The sequence below is a fragment of the Anastrepha ludens genome, chromosome 2, assembly GCF_028408465.1.
Source record: "Anastrepha ludens isolate Willacy chromosome 2, idAnaLude1.1, whole genome shotgun sequence".
Lineage (NCBI taxonomy): Eukaryota > Metazoa > Arthropoda > Insecta > Diptera > Tephritidae > Anastrepha > Anastrepha ludens.
This window is the reverse complement of record NC_071498.1, coordinates 171,194,578-171,215,295: the sequence shown is the minus strand read 5'-3', so window position 1 is coordinate 171,215,295 and position 20,718 is coordinate 171,194,578. Positions and strand designations below refer to the sequence as shown.

The window sequence follows — 20,718 nt, the reverse complement described above, 5'->3', positions numbered from 1 at the left end:
TATGCGTCCACTTGTCTTGGTTTCGTACCTGTGTTTTCCATGCCCGAAATCTCAATAAGCCTGCGCCGTTTTCTACACCGTCAATCCATCTAAGCGGCGGGCGGCCCCTTTTTCTCTTTCTGTGGCATTTGTTGAGGTGGGTAATAAAAAAATAAGAAGTACATCTTGCTTTGCCTATAGCAATACACATACATCTACGTAAACCTATTTTTAGTGAGCCATACTAGACAGGTCGAAAACCTAATGATATAGGAAGCTAGCGATGAATAAATGGAAGTCCAGAAGCCTCAGAAAATTGAGTGATAAGTTTTTGTCCTTCTCAAAATCAAGAAATTTCGGAGCCGAGCAGCTTACCATCAGAATTAAAAAATTTATCTACAGCAGCTAATTATAACGTCAGTGTTACTCCAGATGTACCCAAATATAGCAGTAATAATACAGGGTGGGTCATATTGCTTTTTAACCACCTATTTTTTTTAGAATGGTAACACAAATCACATGTGAAATGTGTTCATAATTTACTTAAAGGTTTGACATTCACGAAATGGGCCGCTATACGCTTGAACAAAATTGGGAAATATTGAAAACCTATTTCCGAAGTGGTGAGTCTTCTTCTTCTTTTCTGATTTTCACATCGGTGGCTACGTCAATAAGCAAAATGGTCAGATTTGGGGCTCAGAAAATCCACACGTTACTGTAGGGAAGCAAATGCATCCACAACGAGTCACTGTTTGGAGCGGTTTTTGGTCTGGCGGCATCATTGGGCCATTTTTTTCGAAAACGAGCGAGGAGTCGCGGTTACAGTAAACGGCGAGCGTTACCGTGACATGCTCAACGAGTTGTTTCCAAAAATTGAAGAGGATGACATGGACGACATTTGGTTTCAACAGGACGGTGCAACTTGTCACACTGCCAAAGTTACACTCGAACTTTTGGCTACCGTTTTTGAAAACCGAATAATCAGCCGAAATTCCGATATCAATTGGCCGACTCGGAGCTGTGATTTAAGCCCGTCGGACTACTTTTTGTGGGGAGCCGTTAAGGACAAATGCTATGCGAACCATCCAGAGACGTCCGATGCTTTAACCCGGCGAGCGTAAGGTTAATATTTATTACATTGAGCGTAAGCTGGGTGTAACAAACCCATATATTGAGCTAGATATTTTAATGTGTTCATAATATTTTTATATGTTTTTATTTACTAGTACAATTATGTAATAACCCAAGAACTGATTGGGAAGGAAAAATAAAGCAAACAAATATTTTTAAATCTTTATTTATGAAATTAACAAAAATATTTTCTTTCATTTAAACAAAGTGTAACACTTAGTATTATAATTTTATAAAAAAAGAAACTAAAAAAAAACAAAACGAATAGCTTTTACTTCTAGCTTATAAAATTAGGAAACATATGAGATCAAAACTTTTACTATATAGTTATTCAGAGTTCTCGTAATCATCTTCAGTTTGAGCGCAATCTTGACACGTGAAAACAGCATGTTCCATACATAAATAGCGATTGCATTTATAACAAGTGTGTTTAGTCTTGCGATCTTTTTTAGTAGGGCATATTTGACATCTCCTGATAGGCTTAGGAACTTTATTTGGAGGTCGTTGTGAGTGTGAGGGTTCATCCACTTGGTCCAGAATTCGTTTGCGAAGCTCTCGGGGTAAATGCTGATTTTCCTTTCTGTTTTGTAAATGTTCTGAAACCAATCCAATACCCAGGTCTCTGAGAAAATTTCGGCGTGACAAATTGCTACTATTATTGGACTTGTAAACTATTATGCTATTTATACCAGCCATGTTCAAAACTGCATAGAAAATCACCATTGGCCAGCGCTTTGTGTTTCGCGAAACATCGTAGTTGGTGCACAGCTCATCTACAACATCAACGCCTCCCTTGGTCTGATTATAAAAAATAATCATTTCTGGTTTTTGTGTGCCATTAGTATCAGCAACAACGCTATCATCGTGATGTAATGTTGACATCAACAAAACAACCTTGTTTTTTTTTGGCACATGGGACAATAAAGATATATCCTTTTGAAATCCAAACACTGTGCTGGGGATCTCTCGGTTACGCGTTTGGAGCATCTGACTTGGAATCTCGGGCTTATTTTTTCGAACAGTGCCTGTGCTTGTCAAACGATGTTCTTTCAATAAGTGTAACATCAACGGATAACTGGTAAACCAGTTATCAAAGGTGACATTGCGATTGGTTTTGGAAATTGGAGCCACAAGTCTGTCCACAATATCATAAGCTTTGTTACTGAGAGCGTAAGGGCCTGTTGGTTGTTTTCCTGGGTAAATTTCAAGATTGATGACGTAAAACGACTTTGCATCAACCAAGGCATATATTTTCAAGCCATATTTGTTTGGCTTATTGGGCATATACTGGCGAAAACTGCAACGGCCTCGAAACGATGGAAGTTGTTCATCTATAGTTGTATACTCAGATGGTGTATAAACAATTTGGCAATTTGCTACGAACTTCTCGAAAAAAGAACGAATGGCAGCCAAATTATCAGTAGCTTTTCTTTCGCTCCGAGTATTCTTATCATCAAACCGTAAACAGTTTTGAATAAATTGAAATCTCTTCAAAGTCATCGTTGTCCTAAAAATCTCAACCCCTGATCCATCACTTATCCACAGATCCTTCAAATTCAGCTTATTTGCTTTGAACTGTCCTGCAAGATACAAGAGACCGATAAAAGCCTTTAATTCTGACGATGACAAGTCTGCCATGATATATTTCTTTACGTGACTATTTTCACAAGCAGTTCTCTTCAGATTTATTTGACTATTTGTATGTAACAATATTTCTTGCAAAATCTCATCAGTAAGAAAGAGTTTCCAACATTCAACAGCTGTCTTTGCATTTTTGCCAATATCTTTTACGCCCTGCCTTTCCCTTATAATGTTTTCTGATCTCGTACGCACGTTAGACCTTTCTGGTACACTAAACCACTTTGTACCATTCTTTCCAGTAAAATATGGTCTGTTATCATTGCTTTCACGTTCTTCAGATCCCTCAGCTTCGTTTTCTTCCTCATTCGGTAATCCTACCTCTTGTTCCGAATCACTTTCAGAGCTTCTTTGGCCAACATTATCAATTTCGAAGTCACTACCAGAATCATCACAAGAATCATCCTGATCAGCTGCTTCGAAAACCCTCAATAATCTTCTTTGGGTTTCTTCGTATGACATATTAATTATTTAGCTGAAAAAAAAAAAATAAAAACTAAAATATAACGAATATAAAACAAAAAGTATTTACTCGAATTTGTAACACGAAGCGTAAGGTGGGTGAAACTTACCCGGCCGCAACTTTGACAACATCTAAACACCTCGCCAGTCGGCGGTCAACTGCGGCATGAAACACAACGAATGCCTACCTCCCCCCGCGCAGCTACTCAGACGCACAACTTATTTTGACGTACGGAATAGAAAATATCAAACGGTTTATTACAGGCTGGGTGAATTTCACCCAACCTTACGCTCGCCGGGTTAAAACACGAAATCGAAGTTGCCATTCATGAAATTGGAGCCCAACCAATCGAAAATGTGCTTAAAAATTGGGTTGATCGTATGGCCTACTGTAAAGCCAGTCGTGGCAGTCATTTGAACGATATTATTTTTCATTCATATATGACAATGTTCAATTTTCAAAATAAAAGAAAAGTTTGCAAAAATATTGATTAGTTTTTTTTTTATAGCCGATTCAAAAAGCAAATATTACATGGCCCACCCTATATAACAATCCTCCACCTCGGCTAATTCTACCCTGGGACCACAAAAGTATATCTTCTTGGTAGAGCCGCGTTTATGTCACAACACAAGAAGACACAACAGGCACCTGCGTCCAGGTTCCTCTCCTGTAGGCTTATGAAGGCTATACACCGTCGATAGTCCCAATTGTTGTTTATAGGTGACATCGGAAAACTTGCAGTAGTGTTATTTTAGCTCACTACCGTCTTTTCTTCTGTACGATACTGTTTTGAGTATTTCACTCAAACGTCTGTGCTTATTATCGGTTTATCAGAAACTGTCCGCCTTCTTTGTTGCTGAAACGATTTGCGTTCCCAATCAATATGGCGAAGTCGCATCATAATCTTACCTGCGAAAGTTTGCGCTACCTCCCACTTACCGCTGGTTGCGCACATATCTCTTATGAGAGTGCTGGAGGACGGTTGATGACCACGGGCTTGCTCCAGTATAGCTCGTTCCTCTCTAAAGCGGTCGCAATAAAGCAGGACGTGTTCTGCGTTTTCGTCAGTATTCGGGCAGTTTGGACAGAAAGGGCTGGCTGCCAGCTTAAAACGGTGTAGTTATTCTTGAAAACAGCCATGCCCGTTGAGCAACTGCGAAAGGTGATGGTCGGTGTCTCCATGTTTTCTCAGTTCCATATCGCAGAATGCGGTCACTTAGATAACTGCTGATAATGCGGATAAGGTAGGCTGGTACATTGAAACCTTTGAGGGCCGTAATGATGCTGGGCCAGTTTGCCGAGTTAAAAGCTTTTCTAACATCTAGGGTGATCACAGAGCAGAACTTATTTTGCGCCGTCTTGTACATGCATGTGTGTTTATGTCTATATCTATGCTGTTACATGCAAGAGTTGTTGTGTACACAAAATTTTATGTTAAGTTAATCAGAAATGCTCTTTTATAGTATTGTTAGTGCATAGTAGATGCCAGAGGCAGAAAAAAGTTTTACACAAAATTTTTTAATTATTCTTTTTTATATGTAGATTTTTAATATATAAAAAAGAATTTAATAATCATATATTCATAATATAGTGAAAATTTGGAATAAAAATCCAACTAATTCTATCTCTCTGTGCGCCTATATCTCCATATTCATACTTTTTTCACCAGGTAAAAGGTTTTGCATGTATTTGCACCTATTTAACCTTAGACGGGCATTCTTCGTCCTTTCGACGACGCTCGATTGCACTTAACTGCTTATCATAAATTCCGTTCATTGTTCTTCTTTAATTTTTCGTACAGCTTTAGTCGTTGCCGAGCTTTGCTTGTGAGCGTACGTTCATCTGTGGTCGTTGCTTGTAAGTACCGTTTTAAAAAATTTGCATCGTCGAAACGAGGAAGAATGTATTTTGTGGGACTTTTGCAATAAACTAAAATATCGCTTTTAGAATTTTTTTGTCTTAAAAACTTTTATATAATTCAATTCGACATGAATGACGAAAAAATTGAAAAGTTTCTTGCTGAAGACGATGACTTAATAGATTTGGATGAAGATGATTATGCCATTGGCGAGCTTGAGACAGACTTGGGAGAGCTAAGGGACGAAGAAAATTCTTCTGATGATATAATTACTTTCTCAAAGACACAAAAAGCTACGTCTCATAGATATGGACACTACATGTTTTCAGACTTTTTATAACAGACGCCATAATTGAAGAGATTATTGAGTGGACCAACGTTGAAATCAGCACACGATCGTGTATTAATTTCACTGAAGCGGCGCAAAGAAAAGAAACAAACAATGAGGAAATTTAAGTTTTGATTGGTATGTTAGCTTTAACAGCTGCCATGAGGGACAAGCACCTCTCAATTGCAGAGTTATTTGATCAGTCCTACTCTGGATCAAAATACCTATCCACAATGACTCACAGCCGATTCAAATTTCTAATGTCCTGCTTGCGGTTTGATGATAAGGCACTACGCGCAGGTCTGATAGCAGACAAATTACGCGATAAGAAAGGTATGGGATATTTTTATTCAAAAAGGTCAGGAGAATTACACACAATGGCCCTATATGACCATTGACGAGCAGTTAGTTCCATTCAGAGGTAAATGTGGTTTTAAAATGTACATACCGAACAAGCATGCAAAATATGGACCCAAAATAGTAAGGATGTGTGACAGTGGAACAAAATACATGGTAGACGCTAAACCATATTTAGGAAAAGGATCAAGCGATTCTAATTTACCTCTTGCAGAAAACTTTGTTAAAGAGCTAACAAAAAGCATCTACGGCACTAGTCGCAATGTAACCATGGATATTTGGTTCACTTCAGTCTCCTTGGCTAAATCTCTTTTAAAAGAACTATATAAATTAACATTGGTTGGAACATTGCGATCGAACAAAAGAGAGATACCTTCAGAGTCAGCAAAGAAAATGTGGCACTTCATTGTTCGCCTACGATAACGAACTGACGCACTGACGCCAAAACCGAATAAAATAATTTCTTGTTGTCCTCATGCAATGAAAATGGAACTGTGAATAGCATGGCAAAGAAGACACATATGATCGAGTTCTACGATTCAACAAAAAGTGGTGTAGACACCTTCGACCAAATGTGCAGCGTAATGAGCTGCGCTCGAAAAACCAACCGCTGGCCAATGACAGTATTTTTTGGTATACTCAATATCGCTTATATGAATAGTTATGTTATATACACCCATAATATGTTCCAATTGAGACAGAAACCACTTAGACGCAGAAAATTTATGAAAGGTTTACACTCTGCTCTCACTCAAAAACACTTATATAAAAGACTTAATGTGGTAACTTTAAAAACGGCAGCTCGACAAAATATACAAAGCGGACTAGTTCAACATGATGAGAATGCAGAAAACAGTGGAGAGGTATCAGCAAGCAAAAAAAGAAAGATTTGCCCGATTTGTCCATCATCCAAACGCTTGTGTGGGGTGCATAAAATTGATCTCTGTGCCTCATGTGCAAAAAAAGTTAAAGACCTATAAAACAGAGTTTTATTTTTAGTCTTAAGCATAAAATGTACCTTTTTAAAGTATTAATGAATTTTAATTTGATTAATATTACTTTATTTTTGAAGTTTGTCAGAGGCTATGAGCAAAAAAAATTTTTTTTTATTGAATGTGAATATTTTTAATTTTAAGTTTTTATTATATTAAAATAAATAAACATGCATTAAAACTACTAAATAAATATATTCAGAGTAAAATAATGCATTTATATTTTATTCTTTCTGGGTGTAGGTACAATCTGAAGAAAACTTAAAAAGAGTTGTCGTTTCGACGAAGAATGTCTTTAGTGTACTAAATATATGAATGTCCTTCTAGGGTTAAATTATGAATTCGAAAACTTCAAGTTGACTCAAGGACATAAATATGCCACATGAAGCAAGCGAACGGAAAATCATTCATTGCGAAAATTTAAGCAGACAAAAATGCTGCACTCGTACATCGATAGTTGTTATAAATTGTAAAAAATAATTGAGCAATAACATTGAGCTTTTTATTGCTAATAGAGATGTATTTCCTTACATGAGGGCCTGTGTGTGTATGTGTGTGCGCGCAAGCGAGTGGAATAAAAGAAGCCAAGTGAAGTGAAGTGAAATGAAGTGAAGTGGATTCATGCAATGAGGAAGAAATTCAGAACAAATACAGATAAAAGTGAAATAAAAATTTACTTTATGATGATAAACATTCAATAATAATCGAAAACAATAAAAATATACACTTGCAAAATAAACATACTTTCACACACACACGCACACTAACGCGCTTCTGCTTACATGACTAGGGACGTACGTGCAACAAAAACAAAATGTATGCGCCCTCAATCGGCCACATGAGCTATACGCGCGCACTTATGGATGTACGTATGTGGAGCACCCCACCTATATACATACATAGGTACATACATCCACACATGCACAGGGAGTCCATGTCGTGCAGACAGATCACGTATACGCCCCGTATAACCTGAACGCCGGCATAATGAAAAGTCAAAAAGGCGCTGCCGCATTGTTTTTCTGCCACTGCTTGTTGTTCTACTCATTGAGGTGGAAATTTTATATACGAATATGATATTTATGTGCCCGGGATGTGTACAAATATGTGTGCGTTCGTGCATCCCTTTTGCGGTCGTAGCATATTTCATGCGCAATAGTCTTTATGTGCTTGCCGTTTTCCGTTATTGATGGTGTAGTTGATGGCAGGTAATTCCAAAAAGGCTGCTTTGCTCTTTGGAAAATTTTAAGCGCTTCATTGAAGGGTCGCTCTCCAAAATCAGCTTAATAAAATAATTTACTTATGCCGTAAAGGGCCCCAAACTAACCACTTAATAAGTTGAGTAATAAAATATTTATGCGGCAATTTTGTTTTTGAACTTTTAAGCTAAGTTAACCCGAACTTTTGCTGGAGTGAAAAAATGTCAAGTAAGGTTCGCCTCTGCCGAAATGATTATACTAAATGACGATAATGTTTTTTTAAATTTAAATTTAAAGTAAATCAGTGTTTCTTTTTATGTTCAACCAAAGTTAAGTTTTAGCCTGGGCATATGGCATTCGCGCATATATTCACCTGAGCTCATAATAATAGCTGATATCGCGCGATATGATGTCAAGTTTTGACAATTTATTTATTTTTTACATAGTTTTTTTAATTTTTTTATAAAAATGTTTTTTATGGTATCACAAAAACCATACAACTCAAAGTTTTAGATTTGGTAGAAAATTTATAAAAATTCAACAAATTTATTTAAGAATTTCAAACCCTTTAGTGAGCAATTTTGGAAAACCTCCGAGTATACAATTTTGTCGTAGATCATCAAAGTCGGATATAAAAAATTGCAAGTACCCTAAAAATCGTTCAAGTTTTAAATTTTTTTTTTTTTTGAAGCGAAGCTTTTTAGGCGCCGATGGACGAGCGAGAATGGAGAGTAAAATTTCAAGGCCATGCAACGTTTTGGGCATTTTCGTTCCGCGAGAGAGAAAAACGATATAACGTAGAGGAAAAGGAGAGAGAGAGCTATACCTTATATATATCTCAGATACACTTAGGCCATTTTTCGTGAGTTTTTCCTTGTTGTTGCTAATTTCTAGTGAGAAATAACACTGCCTACTTTTTGGCGCTTGCTTGTTGCTGCAAACTTGTAGGAAAAATATTTATACTTTTTGGCGCTTATTCCCGTTTCTTGGCTAGTGCTGGTGCGTACTATAAAGTGATATCCATTACGGCGTTGGATTTATTGGTATTGTCTTGCGGTTATTTGTGTGGTTGCTGCTGCCCCGGAATCGCTGCGTTTGTGCGGGTGCTAAACGCTCGGAGTAGTTCGCGTTGTTGCCTTGGTTTTTGTCCGGCGTTCACCTACACCGGTCGACCCTTCACCGTTTTTTGTAAATTTTGTTTATTTGTATTCTCTGCAAATGTTGTGAATTTCTTTCTCTCTCCCTCTCTTTTTCTCGTTCTCTCTCTGGTCTCCCTCTTTCTTTGTCTGCCTTGAAAGTTTCACTTCTGTTATGTATACTCGTACTACGCTACACGCACTTTTTATTTTTATTTTCTTTTTTTGATTGCTATCCTGTGGTTTTTCTTTATAAAACAAAATTGGAGTATTCGTTATTAGGAAGAATATAGAAAATAAACGGTGTCGTCAGCAAAAATCACCACGAATTTGAAGCCAGTGGGCTACAAAACTGTAGACACCAAATTTTTCTAAACTCTCTCACTAAAAAGTTAAAAATTTTGATGAAGATTTTTTAAAACTTTCTTTTTTAATTTTGTAGAAAGTTTTGATTTGTATGGATTTCTTTGTAATGTGAACGGTATTTTTCTAAAAACAAAATTATAAAAAGTAATAAAAAGTCAGAACTTTCTTGTTTGTCGCGCTGCTATTGTGTACGCAAGTTTTTTCATTGTAGCTAGTTAATGTAAGTAACTGACGAACAATTTGTTTAGGGTTTTGCGTTATCCAAATGGGTTATGATGCCCTACACACTCCTTGCAGAGTAGTTGGCTGATGTGTCAGGTAATACGGCTTTTTACGCTTCAGTCTTTCTTTCCACTCATTCCGATCGGTGAGAGCTGAAGGTCCGCTCTTAACATGGCGAGAGAACCTCTTCATGCGCGACATGGCATATTTTTGGTTTGCCGCAGCGGTCGGTTTAATTCACAGATCTCATTCGCGACCAAGGAACGTTAAAAGCACCTCTCAAGACTTTGTTTTTAATCCTTCGTACTTGCACGGTGAAAATTCTTCACTCTTTTGTGAAGATATTGTATATTAATATAATAATAATGATGTTAATTTTAAAAACCCTTTACTTAGGGAAGCGCGAATTAATTGCCTGCGGACTCGAATTCAAAGGATAAGACCGTACACGTCCGATTACAATTCAAAAAGCGACTTTATTTTCCATGTACTGTCCTTATATTATATTAGGCCTAAAACTAAGATACAAGAAATTGCGTAAATGGAAGAACAGTATGTGGAGAGTTAGAGAGAGTTTGAAGTTAAGTAAATAGAAATAGGAAGAACGGAAAGTATGTATAGCTGTAGAAATAGAGCCAATGCTCGGAAGTAAATAGAAACAGGTAAAGAAATAGCGACAGCGAGAAACAGTAAAGTATACTATATACCTACTTATAAATAAAAAATATAAAATAACTTAATATTAAGCTTGAATACAATTTCATTATTTAAATTCAATATTATATTAATCTATTCTATTCTAATTTACATTACATTATTCTATTAGAATAGTTTGCCTGAATCTGGCTTAACACACGGTATTGCTGGCGCTTGAGTAACCCCACATTTTAATTCCATGCGTCCATACGGGTTTGAGCATCTGGTTATATGAAATGAAAAAAAATGTCCTCATAATTTTTCTGCTTTATTTAGATGGTTGAATTAATATGGTTACGATTATAAGAATGCATCCACATAGCTGCCTGATTTTTCTCATCTTTTTACACGATTGACTATCCGGCAGAGAATCCTTGAAGCCACTCATTTTCCTATTGCATTCAATACTTTATTGAGTCCAGAAAGAGTTAAAATTTGTTTAGCAACCTTCGTCGACTTTTCACCCCACATCGAAGCTCCCCCAACCACCTGACGCTAACGACTGCACGATAATGGCATTGGGCAATGAAATTGATGGCCTGTTCGCCAAAGTGAATGACAACCCCACCAACTTTTCTCGCTTTTTCTCTCCTCTTTACCACCCTCTTTACGACCCTCTTTACCACCTGCACAATGGAGGTCAAACTGGAACTCAAGGTAAAAGTCGATGCCACACCAATTCCGACTGTTAACAATCCCAAAATTTTGGGTGTAACCTTTAACAGTTTGCTCTCCTTCTCTGCACACATAACCACAATTGCCACTAAGGTCCAAAATCGCAACAAAATCCTCAAATCGCTTGCCGACAGCTCTTGGGGCAAAGGCAAAGACTTGTTGCTATAAACATTTAAGGCAATTGGCCGGCCGGTTTTAAACTATGCTGCGCCTGTCTGGTCGCCTGGAACCAGTGACACGCAGTGAATAAAGCTCCAGACATGCCAAAACACTGCCATTCGGACAGCGACGGGTGATGTCTCATGATGTCCCTTCTTCAACAACTTCAAAATGAGGTACAGATGCTCCCAGTAAAGGAGCACAATAAACTACTCAGCAAACAGTTTCTGCTTGGGTGCTACCTCAGGTTTCACCCCGTGCACCTCGCACGACACTAACCACCTTTTTACATGCCCCTTTAAACCCACTGATCTAACACCCCTCTTCCTCTGGAGCCAACCTGTCGAAACAGCATGTTTCCTGAGCCTACCTTTAGATGAGTTAAACAAAAGCGACCAGTGATATACACTACACTGACAGGGCTTGTACTCGTATTGCTGTTACTACAACAACAACAGCGTTTTTCCTTGACTACGACCACAATCATAGTGGAGTTGTGTCTAATTTAATATCTTCCTAAACCTACTCATGACATCTGCATTTATTTTATCCTCATCCACAACAAGATCAATTTATAAAAAGTTCATTATCACTAAAAAGATTCTTTGAGAAATTTTCTCTATGAAAGTAAACGACACACTTGGGTGTGTGCGTGAAAATTAAAGCCATACATTACCAACTACTTAAACCCTTTGAAAATATCCTTTTCATTTATAAACACAGCGAAAAATAATGCCCCTACATCCCGCTTGTGGTTGTAGAATAAAAACTAAAAGCTCACAACTACAACAAACTTACATTGCCACCAGCAACAACAAGGCACACTGCACTTAATGCAAAACAAAAATTAAAAAAAGAAGAAATCCAGTTCATGCAACGGAATTCACATATTTCAATAAACCCTCTAAACTGAGCGTTTGTTGACGCACCAATGGGCCTTCGTGGGAAATATTATTCATAGCTTTTGTGCATTCGTGCGCAAGCAAAAATATTGTTAACATCCCACACTTTTCAACCGCGCTTGCGGTTATATTGTATGGCTTTTTATGTTATTTTATGTTTAGTTATGTTAGCTTAAGTTTTGTTATGTGGCCTTATGTAATGTTATGCAAAATTGTTTATGTTAAGTTATGTTTTATTATATGAAGTTTTAGGTTTTCATGTTATATTGTGTTTTGTTTTTCTGCTATGTAATCTTAAGTTTTGTTATGGCGTGTTACGTGATGATTTTATGTTCTGTTACATGAAGTTCTAGAAAATTATATTATGATATATGCTGTGTTATGGTATATCATGTTATGTTATGTTATGTTATGTTATGTTATGTTATGTTATGTTATGTTATGTTATGTAATGTAATGTTATGTTATGTTATGTTATGTTATGTTATGTTATGTTATGTTATGTTATGTTATGTTATGTTATGTTATGTTATGTTATGTTATGTTATGTTATGTTATGTTATGTTATGTTATGTTATGTTATGTTATGTTATGTTATGTTATGTTATGTTATGTTATGTTATGTTATGTTATGTTATGTTATGTTATGTTATGTTATGTTATGTTATGTTATGTTATGTTATGTTATGTTATGTTATGTTATGTTATGTTATGTTATGTTATGTTATGTTATGTTATGTTATGTTATGTTATGTTATGTTATGTTATGTTATGTTATATTATGTTATGTTATGTGTTGTTATGTCGTGTTCTGTTTTATTATTTATTATTTTTTTTTTTTTATTTTTTTTTTTTTTTTGGTGCTTTGTATTTAATTTTGTATTTAATATGTTAAGTTTTGTTATGTTATGTTTGTTATGTGATGTTATGAGAAGTTGTGTTATCTTATATTATATTCTTACATGCTTTATTAATTTATATTTTTTTTTTAATTTTTTTTAGTTTTTTTACATACTTTCTGATTTGTTAACCACAGACTGGGAGACCGCAAATAAAAGTGATGACAAATCGACGTTAGGCTATTCAAACAGCCACAAAATAGAATTAATGAATTACTGAGAAATTTTAATCGTACGAATAAGTCATAATCTGTCAACATTCAGCATTTCAAAACATTTTTTCTTTAGCTGTATTCTGCGTTTTGCTCATCAACATCAAGTTTTCAATGGACGCTTTTCACACTGACTTATGCCCATCGCGCTTATTCACCATACAGCTGCTGTTTCTGAATGGGCTCTGTTAGGCTTCTTAAATTTTTCTTTGCTCCCATTTTTTACTGTAATAAAAGTTGGCATTTTTTATTTCCTGGTGACTCTTTTGTGCCAACAAATCTCAACTTGTTTTTACAAAACATTCTCCACTTCTTCTGCCACTCCAACATGCACAGCAACTTTATATACTAGCCGCCACATAACCGGTAACATATTTATATATATTTACATACTTGGCTATACAAACATTCGTAGATGTATACTTAGCCATAATATGTACATATGTATGTACGTACATCCACTCTCTCGCACACACATTAACTAATATTCGTTTATTTTTCTTTCGTATTTGCCATTGCAGGAAATTTCGTTTTGTTGTGGCGACGCGGCATCAACGTGCTCACTGCCTCCAATATAATGGTGACAAGGGATGAGCGCATAAGACTGATAGATGGTTATAATTTAGAGATATCAGATTTAGAGCCACAAGATGCTGGGGATTATGTTTGTCAAATCAGTGACAAAATAAATCGTGATCAAGTGCACACTGTGGAAATATTGGGTAAGTCATAGCGCACAATAGGCGGCACTTATAACATACATACATACATATACATACACACGTATAAGTGTAAATATTCATGAGGCTTTGGCCTCGAAGCAGCGCCTGCAACAACAAAACTGCTACATATCATACAATGCCTAGCAATTGTGTGAGCAATCCTGTACAACAATGTGGCACATACATACATACATACATACTGCTTTATATGGCATTGTGTACAACTCATCTGTTGTTGTTGTAGTGCTATCTTTAATGCCATCAAATAAATAAATAAGCAAAACACATTTCATGTTGAGTTTGACCTTAGTTGTGAAAATTTCCATAGAAGGCCATAAGGAAATACTTATTTGCACACAGAGAGATTAGTTTATTGCAGATAAATTCCCGATGGGTGATTTAATTAATAAAAAAAAGGTCAGCCGCACTTTGTGCGCATATTTGAAGGGAAACTTCTTAATTTCTGGATTAAATTTTAATATTTTAATGAGGATTGAAATGATTTTTTATCAAATTACATGCAATAATAGTGGATTATTTATTATTCATTTTTTTCTGAAATTTATCATTAGGATAAAATTTGTGAAATAGGATATATGTAAATGTTCTTGACTCGATTGTGCCGATATAGCGCGGAAATACGGCATCTACCGCTCCTGATTTTGTTGTTGAAATATTGCGGTCATTACTTGTTTGCAAATTCAGTTGATGTTCTAAGAATTCTATTAATTTCATGGAAGTGTCCGATGCAAAATTTACATTGAAATCTCCAGTGAAGATGAGAGGTTTCAAATCGTCGCGTTGAGGAAGAAGTGTACCACCATCAGGAGTGTATCTTAATAACAAACCATGTAAAAATGCGATAATGTCGTTGATATGTGAATTCGGAGTTATGTAGACACTCACAATCCTTTTTCGCTGTCTATATTCACGACACCGCTGAGCGACTGATTTCCTCGTCTTCGTGGATGTATATACATACATCTCTGCTCTACGAAAGTAGCTTTATAAAGTTCAGATCAGACGGTAGTTTAAGAAAGACGGTGTGGAGAATAGATAGTGTTTCAAAACTTCTTGGTAGATGCCTCAAAAAATTTACTACCCAGCTCTCGGATTATAAATATCGCATTATCAAATATGTATGCTGAAGGTCTAGAAATAGGCTTCTGAAAATATCAGATACTAAGAAAAAGTATTACCTTTCGAAAAACATTTCGAAATATTAATCCTTTTCCATATTGGCTGTTGAAATTTTCGTGCCTAAGAAAATAAAATGCAAGTCTCTGATTTACGTCTCATTTAAAGCGCCTTCCAAAAGGCGCTCCTAGATGTTGTTTTGAAATAAAATATAGACGAATAGAAATTTTTTTTTGATATTACTATTTTTATTATTTAGGCTCTTAAATATTATATGTATGTGGAAAATTACACCATTCAAATATCCACCAAATCACACCGCTCGTCTACAAGTAAAATCCGCTAAACAGTCAGTTCATGAATGCCCAACTGCTGAGAACGTCGAGATATCGAAATTGCAAGTTGTTCAGAAAATCTTTGCGCTGCAGTAGGAATTTTCTTAACAGAACGTCCGTTTTTTTGTGTGAGAGTCCTTTTTCTATCCTCGCTAAAACCAGTTTCAGGAAATTTTTTCACCTTTGAGCTGTCAACTCATTCGGGCGATTATTTCCACCAAAATGTAATTTTTTAATTAAAGGTCGGCCATTTTAATGATAAGGCAAATATATAAAAATAAACAAACAAACAAAAATTATTCCTCAACCCCAAACAACTTATCCTTTCCATCCTTACTCCCACACAATGGTCAGCAAATTATTTGCATTGTGGCTGCTAAAACAAGCAAAAAACAAAGAAAAACACGGAGTTACACAATGCATCAGTGGCGCCAACAAGAGGAAGCGACGACCGCGGTAATAGCACAGACACACCAAATTTAGCGAAGTCCTCAACCATCTGTGCGATTCATCTGCCAGAAAAATGTGAGACACAGATGGCGCTCCAAACAGTAAGAAGGCGTTGTTCCTAAGCAACGACGGGTGGTCATTCGCACCACTTAGGACTGGTAGCGGCAGGCTAATCACCTACCCTGACAGAAATCGAAATAGACGATAACAAAACCAACGCAACACTTAGGCCCTATGCTCCGGAGAGGAGTGAGCAAGGAAAAAAAATCATATTCTTAAATTTCGGTCATTTTCATAATAAATTTCCATATTTTTAACGCGTTGGTCTATCATCTACGTATCCATGGATAAAATTCTGTCTACTAGAAAAATGCCAAAGATGGCATAAAAACAGCTACCTTCTAGGAATTATTCACTACTGACAACTAAACGTTTCTTTTGAAAAGCCCTTTATAATATAAACAACTACTTACACATAGAATATATACACACATCCGCATAAATTCTTATGTTAATATGTCTAATTAATTTTTCAGTCCCACCAAGTGTACGAGCTATACCCACCTCTGGTCAATTGCAAGCACGCAAGGGTGGACCAATCACTTTGGAATGCAAAGGCTCCGGGAATCCTGTACCATCGATTTATTGGACCAAAAAGGTGAGTGCAAATACAAAACAGGCTTTTATCTAAAGTAGCTGAAAAATAGGAAAATATTTTTTGTCTTGGTTTTAGTTAAAGGGCAAGTCAGTTAAGCAAATTTATCAATAGAATTTGAACCAGGCCCAGACAGTTAAGAATGGTTGCTTGATAAAATTGAAATTATAAACAGCTCAGGTATTGGGGTGTCTTACATGATGCCAACAACTCTACGGACCCTTGTGGTTTATGTGAGATCTTCTCAAATCGGCCAGATATACCCAAACTTACGTTGGGCTCCGCATAATCTGTCTGAATTAAATTGTCACAAAGGACTGCTAAAGCCAGGTGTATTTACTATATATCCGAAAAAGCTGCTTTCGTCTGTTTGGTGGGCTCCTCGTGGAAACTTCCAGTTTGAAGAGTAACTATTAATGCAGACCTTTATTGTGCGCAATTAGATCAAGTAAATCAATCGTTAATTGAGAAGTATCCTGCGAATATCAATAGAAAAGGCGTTATTTTGTACCGCGATAGCAAGGCTGCACTGCACAAGAAAAACGCTGGGGAAAATTAGTGGATTGGTGAGGGGGTACTGTCTCACACCTACCATAATCGCCGAGAATTGTGCCTTCGGATTTCGACTTATTCCATTGTTTCCGTTCACTACAACACTTTTTAACAAACAAAAAATTTAAAAATTTGGTTGATACCAAAAATGCCATCTCCAGATAATTTACTGAGTTGAGTTTTATCGACCCGGCACTGAAAATTTGCACATTAGATGGCAAATGATTGTTGACTTAAAAGAAAAACCAGAAAGAAATTTATCTATGCGAATTAACTGTAAAAAAACAATTTTTTTCCTGTGCCCCTAATATGTGTTCATAGCTCTCGAAAAAGGTAAAATATTTAAATTAAAGAAGTAACCAGCTTCATAATTTAAATTTTTTTATGCATTACGATTCGTTCGCGATATGATCGTCCGCATTAAAATAAATAAGTTCTCATTACTTTCCTTATCCCCTCCCGGTAACTCTAAATACTTTAATTTATGTTTATCTACATAATGAAATATTACTAATGATCGAATTGATTATGAATATTTTTTTTTGATAGTGTGGTGAAAATTATTTAACACATTCTTGCCTATGTACGCATGTAGTTGAATACGCATTGAAGCTCACACGAGCGAACACACCTACAAGCCTCAACAATTTCATTGAATTTACGGAACCGAGATACCATAAAGCAGCGCACTGTTAAATCCATATTTTCATAGGTATTTATGTACAGTTGCAAACACGAAAAGAGCAGTACCAAGGTAGGTAGGTAAGTGAAATGGTTGAAGTATCATTCTGGCACTTTCCAAGTAGCACTAAAGCGCTGTTTTGATGCGACTATGGGACCTCCAACAGGCAGATATGTACAGCCAGCTAGAGCTGTTGATGTAATGGAGAATATTTATGAAATTTAAGTTGGCGCACTACCTCAAGCTGCTTCTACCCAGTGAACTTAGTCGTCTGGCTGCCAAACCCACACATTTGTGGCGAAAGTTCTCAACAGTCTCCTTCTCTGAAAGGTCACCACAAGTTCTGCAATGGGGACTAAATGGTAAATCAAGTTTTTCCGCTTGGGTGCCGATCATCAAATGGGCGGTAAACACAGTTAAGAGTTTGATAATTGAATAGCGTGGAGTCTCCAGGACTTTTTCGGTCATTCGTCTATTGTACTGAGGCCACAGGGTTTTCGAATTAGCACCTGAAGAAAAGGAGCTCCATTTTTTCTGCGCTTTCGTGAGAAATAAGTTACGCAATTCTGATTTAACAACAGTTAGGAAGATGCCGATGGCTAGGTAAGAGGTCTCTGATACCAATTGAGTCAACTCCATCCTGACAAGCTTATCAGCAATTTGATATTCCTCTCTGTTCATTTGGCGTCGTCAGAATCCCGATTGCAGCTTAACTATGGGAAAATATGTTAATATCTCCCTGGGTGCCACGTTCCCCAAGCATTTTGCATGACTGTAGGCTCACAAAGAATTCTGCCTGCAGTCTTCGACAATTTTCAGGAAATTGATGAACTGGCTGATTGACAGAGCTTCCGATTCCATTTTCAAGCCGTAAATGAAGACAAAATATTGCCCTGGCTCGACCCTTAAACTGCAATGTGTGGATAGAAAGATCTGTCCGAATTTCAGGGAAATACAGTGTTAACTGCCTGACCATACTTCTCTGTCCCTTAAGAGATTGCCTGCAGAAACCAACCTCCCTTTATCTGATTGCATTTTGAGCTGCGATGGAAATAATGTAAAAGTCGATGGGGAAGTAAGTGCAAAACGACTTTCAGGGCAGCACTGGGGAAAGTTCTCATACTCCGTTGATGCCAATGCATGCAGTGCTTTGCACCCTCTCCAGTTTAGTGATATTGTAGCCCATCAGAAGAGCTTTCCATCAAACTAGGCATTCATACGTTAAAATTGGCAAAACCACTGCGTTGTACATCCATAGCGCGACCTGTGGTTTGAGTACCCATTTTTTTCGGAACATACATAGATTAGCAGGAGTAGAAAGCTGCATTGGTCTTCTTTAACCTTCCTATACCCGCGTTAATTTTTGTAACACATATACCCGGGCACGGTCTCACAGACCGAAAGTTCAAACTATATTACATAAAATATTCGTTTTTTCAAACAAAACTAAAAAAAAAATTATTATTTTTCAATCCCGTAGATGTAATAAAAAAATAAAACTACGCATTAAATTTGTATTCACTTATTTTATTGATTTTAAGTGATTAACAAAAACGCCATCAAAATCGATAATTTTTTCTTAAGTACTACAAAAACAAAACAATAACATTTTTTTTTATTCACATAAATAAAAATAAGTTATAACAACTTAAAAACACTTCTTGGACAATACATAAATTATAAATTATATTAGTTTTTAGTCTTGAAATAAAAAATCATGGCATATCGCAATTCATGTAAAAATCTGCCATAAAGAGAAAACTTACGCTAAAAAAAACAAAAAATGCGTTTTCTAGCTTAAAAAATATTTATTTGCAATAAAAACATCAAACTAAACTGGGACACACTGTAGTATTTTTGAAACGCGGCTACAACTTCTTCAAATAATTCCCTTATTGGAGCTAGTTTATCTACGGCAGTCCTTTCAGCTCACGTGAATTTATTGTCAAATCTTAGACAACGCATTAATAAATAAAATCTTTTCCAGCTCAAAGTTAATCGAAATATCTCCGGAAAGGAACCATCTGTTTTGAATAATCTCCAAACCTCGCCTATTTCCTTCAAGCTTTTTGCTTCTTTTCTAGGCCCTGGCAGTTGAGTGACTATATTCCTAGCGAGACGTCTTACACGATTTGACGGAGCATCATTATTCCACCTAGTGTGTCCATCTTTAACAAGATAAAATTCTCTATCATCTATCTCATTTAACTCCTCGTCGATTTCTTCATCATCTGCTTGCTCGGTATCATAACTTTCTACATCTCCTGCAACAAAGTCTTCAATGTCGCTGTCATTTTCATTTTCATCCTCATAATCAGAAGTCGAATTTTTTTCCTCCAAAAGTAGTCTGATTTGCTCTTCATTCATTATAATAATAGGACTATGAATAAGTTCGTGCGGTTTTACAACAGATGGCGTAACTTGATTATTATTCCATCGATCCACATTTCCAAACATTCATTGGAGAGCTACTGTCGTAAGGCACAAACGTCAGTATAAGTTTTTTATTTGAAGCGTAAACAACAATATTTTTAACACACTTGAAAATGTCGAATTTCGTGCCAAATAATGTGTTTTTGCGGGGAATTCTTCTTCATTATTTTAATATGAAGAAAAAAGCAGCCGAAAGTCATCGTATCTTGGTGGAAGTTTATGGTGAGCATGCTCTATCTGAGCGAACGTGCCAGAAGTGGTTTGCACGCTTTAAAAGTGGTGATTTTGGCTTGGAAGACGAAGAACGCGAGGGTGCGCCGCCAAAGTTCATGGATACCGAATTGGAGGAATTGCTCGATCAAGATCCGGCTCAAACGCAAGAAGAGGTTGCAAAAACTTTGGGAGTTGATCAATCAACCATTTCCAAACGTTTAAAAGCCATGGGAATGATCCGAAAGGTAGGCCATTGGGTGCCGTATGAATTGAAGCCAAGAGACGTTGAACGCCGTTTTATGGCATGCGAACAACTGCTTCAACGGC

The 20,718-nt window shown here is 36.5% G+C and overlaps 2 protein-coding genes across 2 annotated transcripts in view; one reads left to right on the top strand and one right to left on the bottom strand.

Moving 5' to 3' along the window:
* The window catches only part of LOC128855858 (limbic system-associated membrane protein), a 122,652-nt gene that overhangs the window by 29,846 nt on the left and 72,088 nt on the right, over window positions 1–20,718 (top strand). Inside the window, exons 2-3 of the mRNA XM_054091070.1 lie at window positions 13,734–13,934; window positions 16,393–16,514. Coding sequence (XP_053947045.1) covers window positions 13,734–13,934; window positions 16,393–16,514 — 323 coding nt within the window. The remainder of the gene's footprint in view (window positions 1–13,733; window positions 13,935–16,392; window positions 16,515–20,718) is intronic.
* LOC128855861 (uncharacterized) lies at window positions 1,351–2,226 on the bottom strand. The gene has a single exon (XM_054091071.1). The coding sequence runs from the start codon at window positions 2,173–2,175 to the stop codon at window positions 1,438–1,440; it is 738 nt and encodes a 245-aa protein (XP_053947046.1). The 5' UTR covers window positions 2,176–2,226; the 3' UTR covers window positions 1,351–1,437.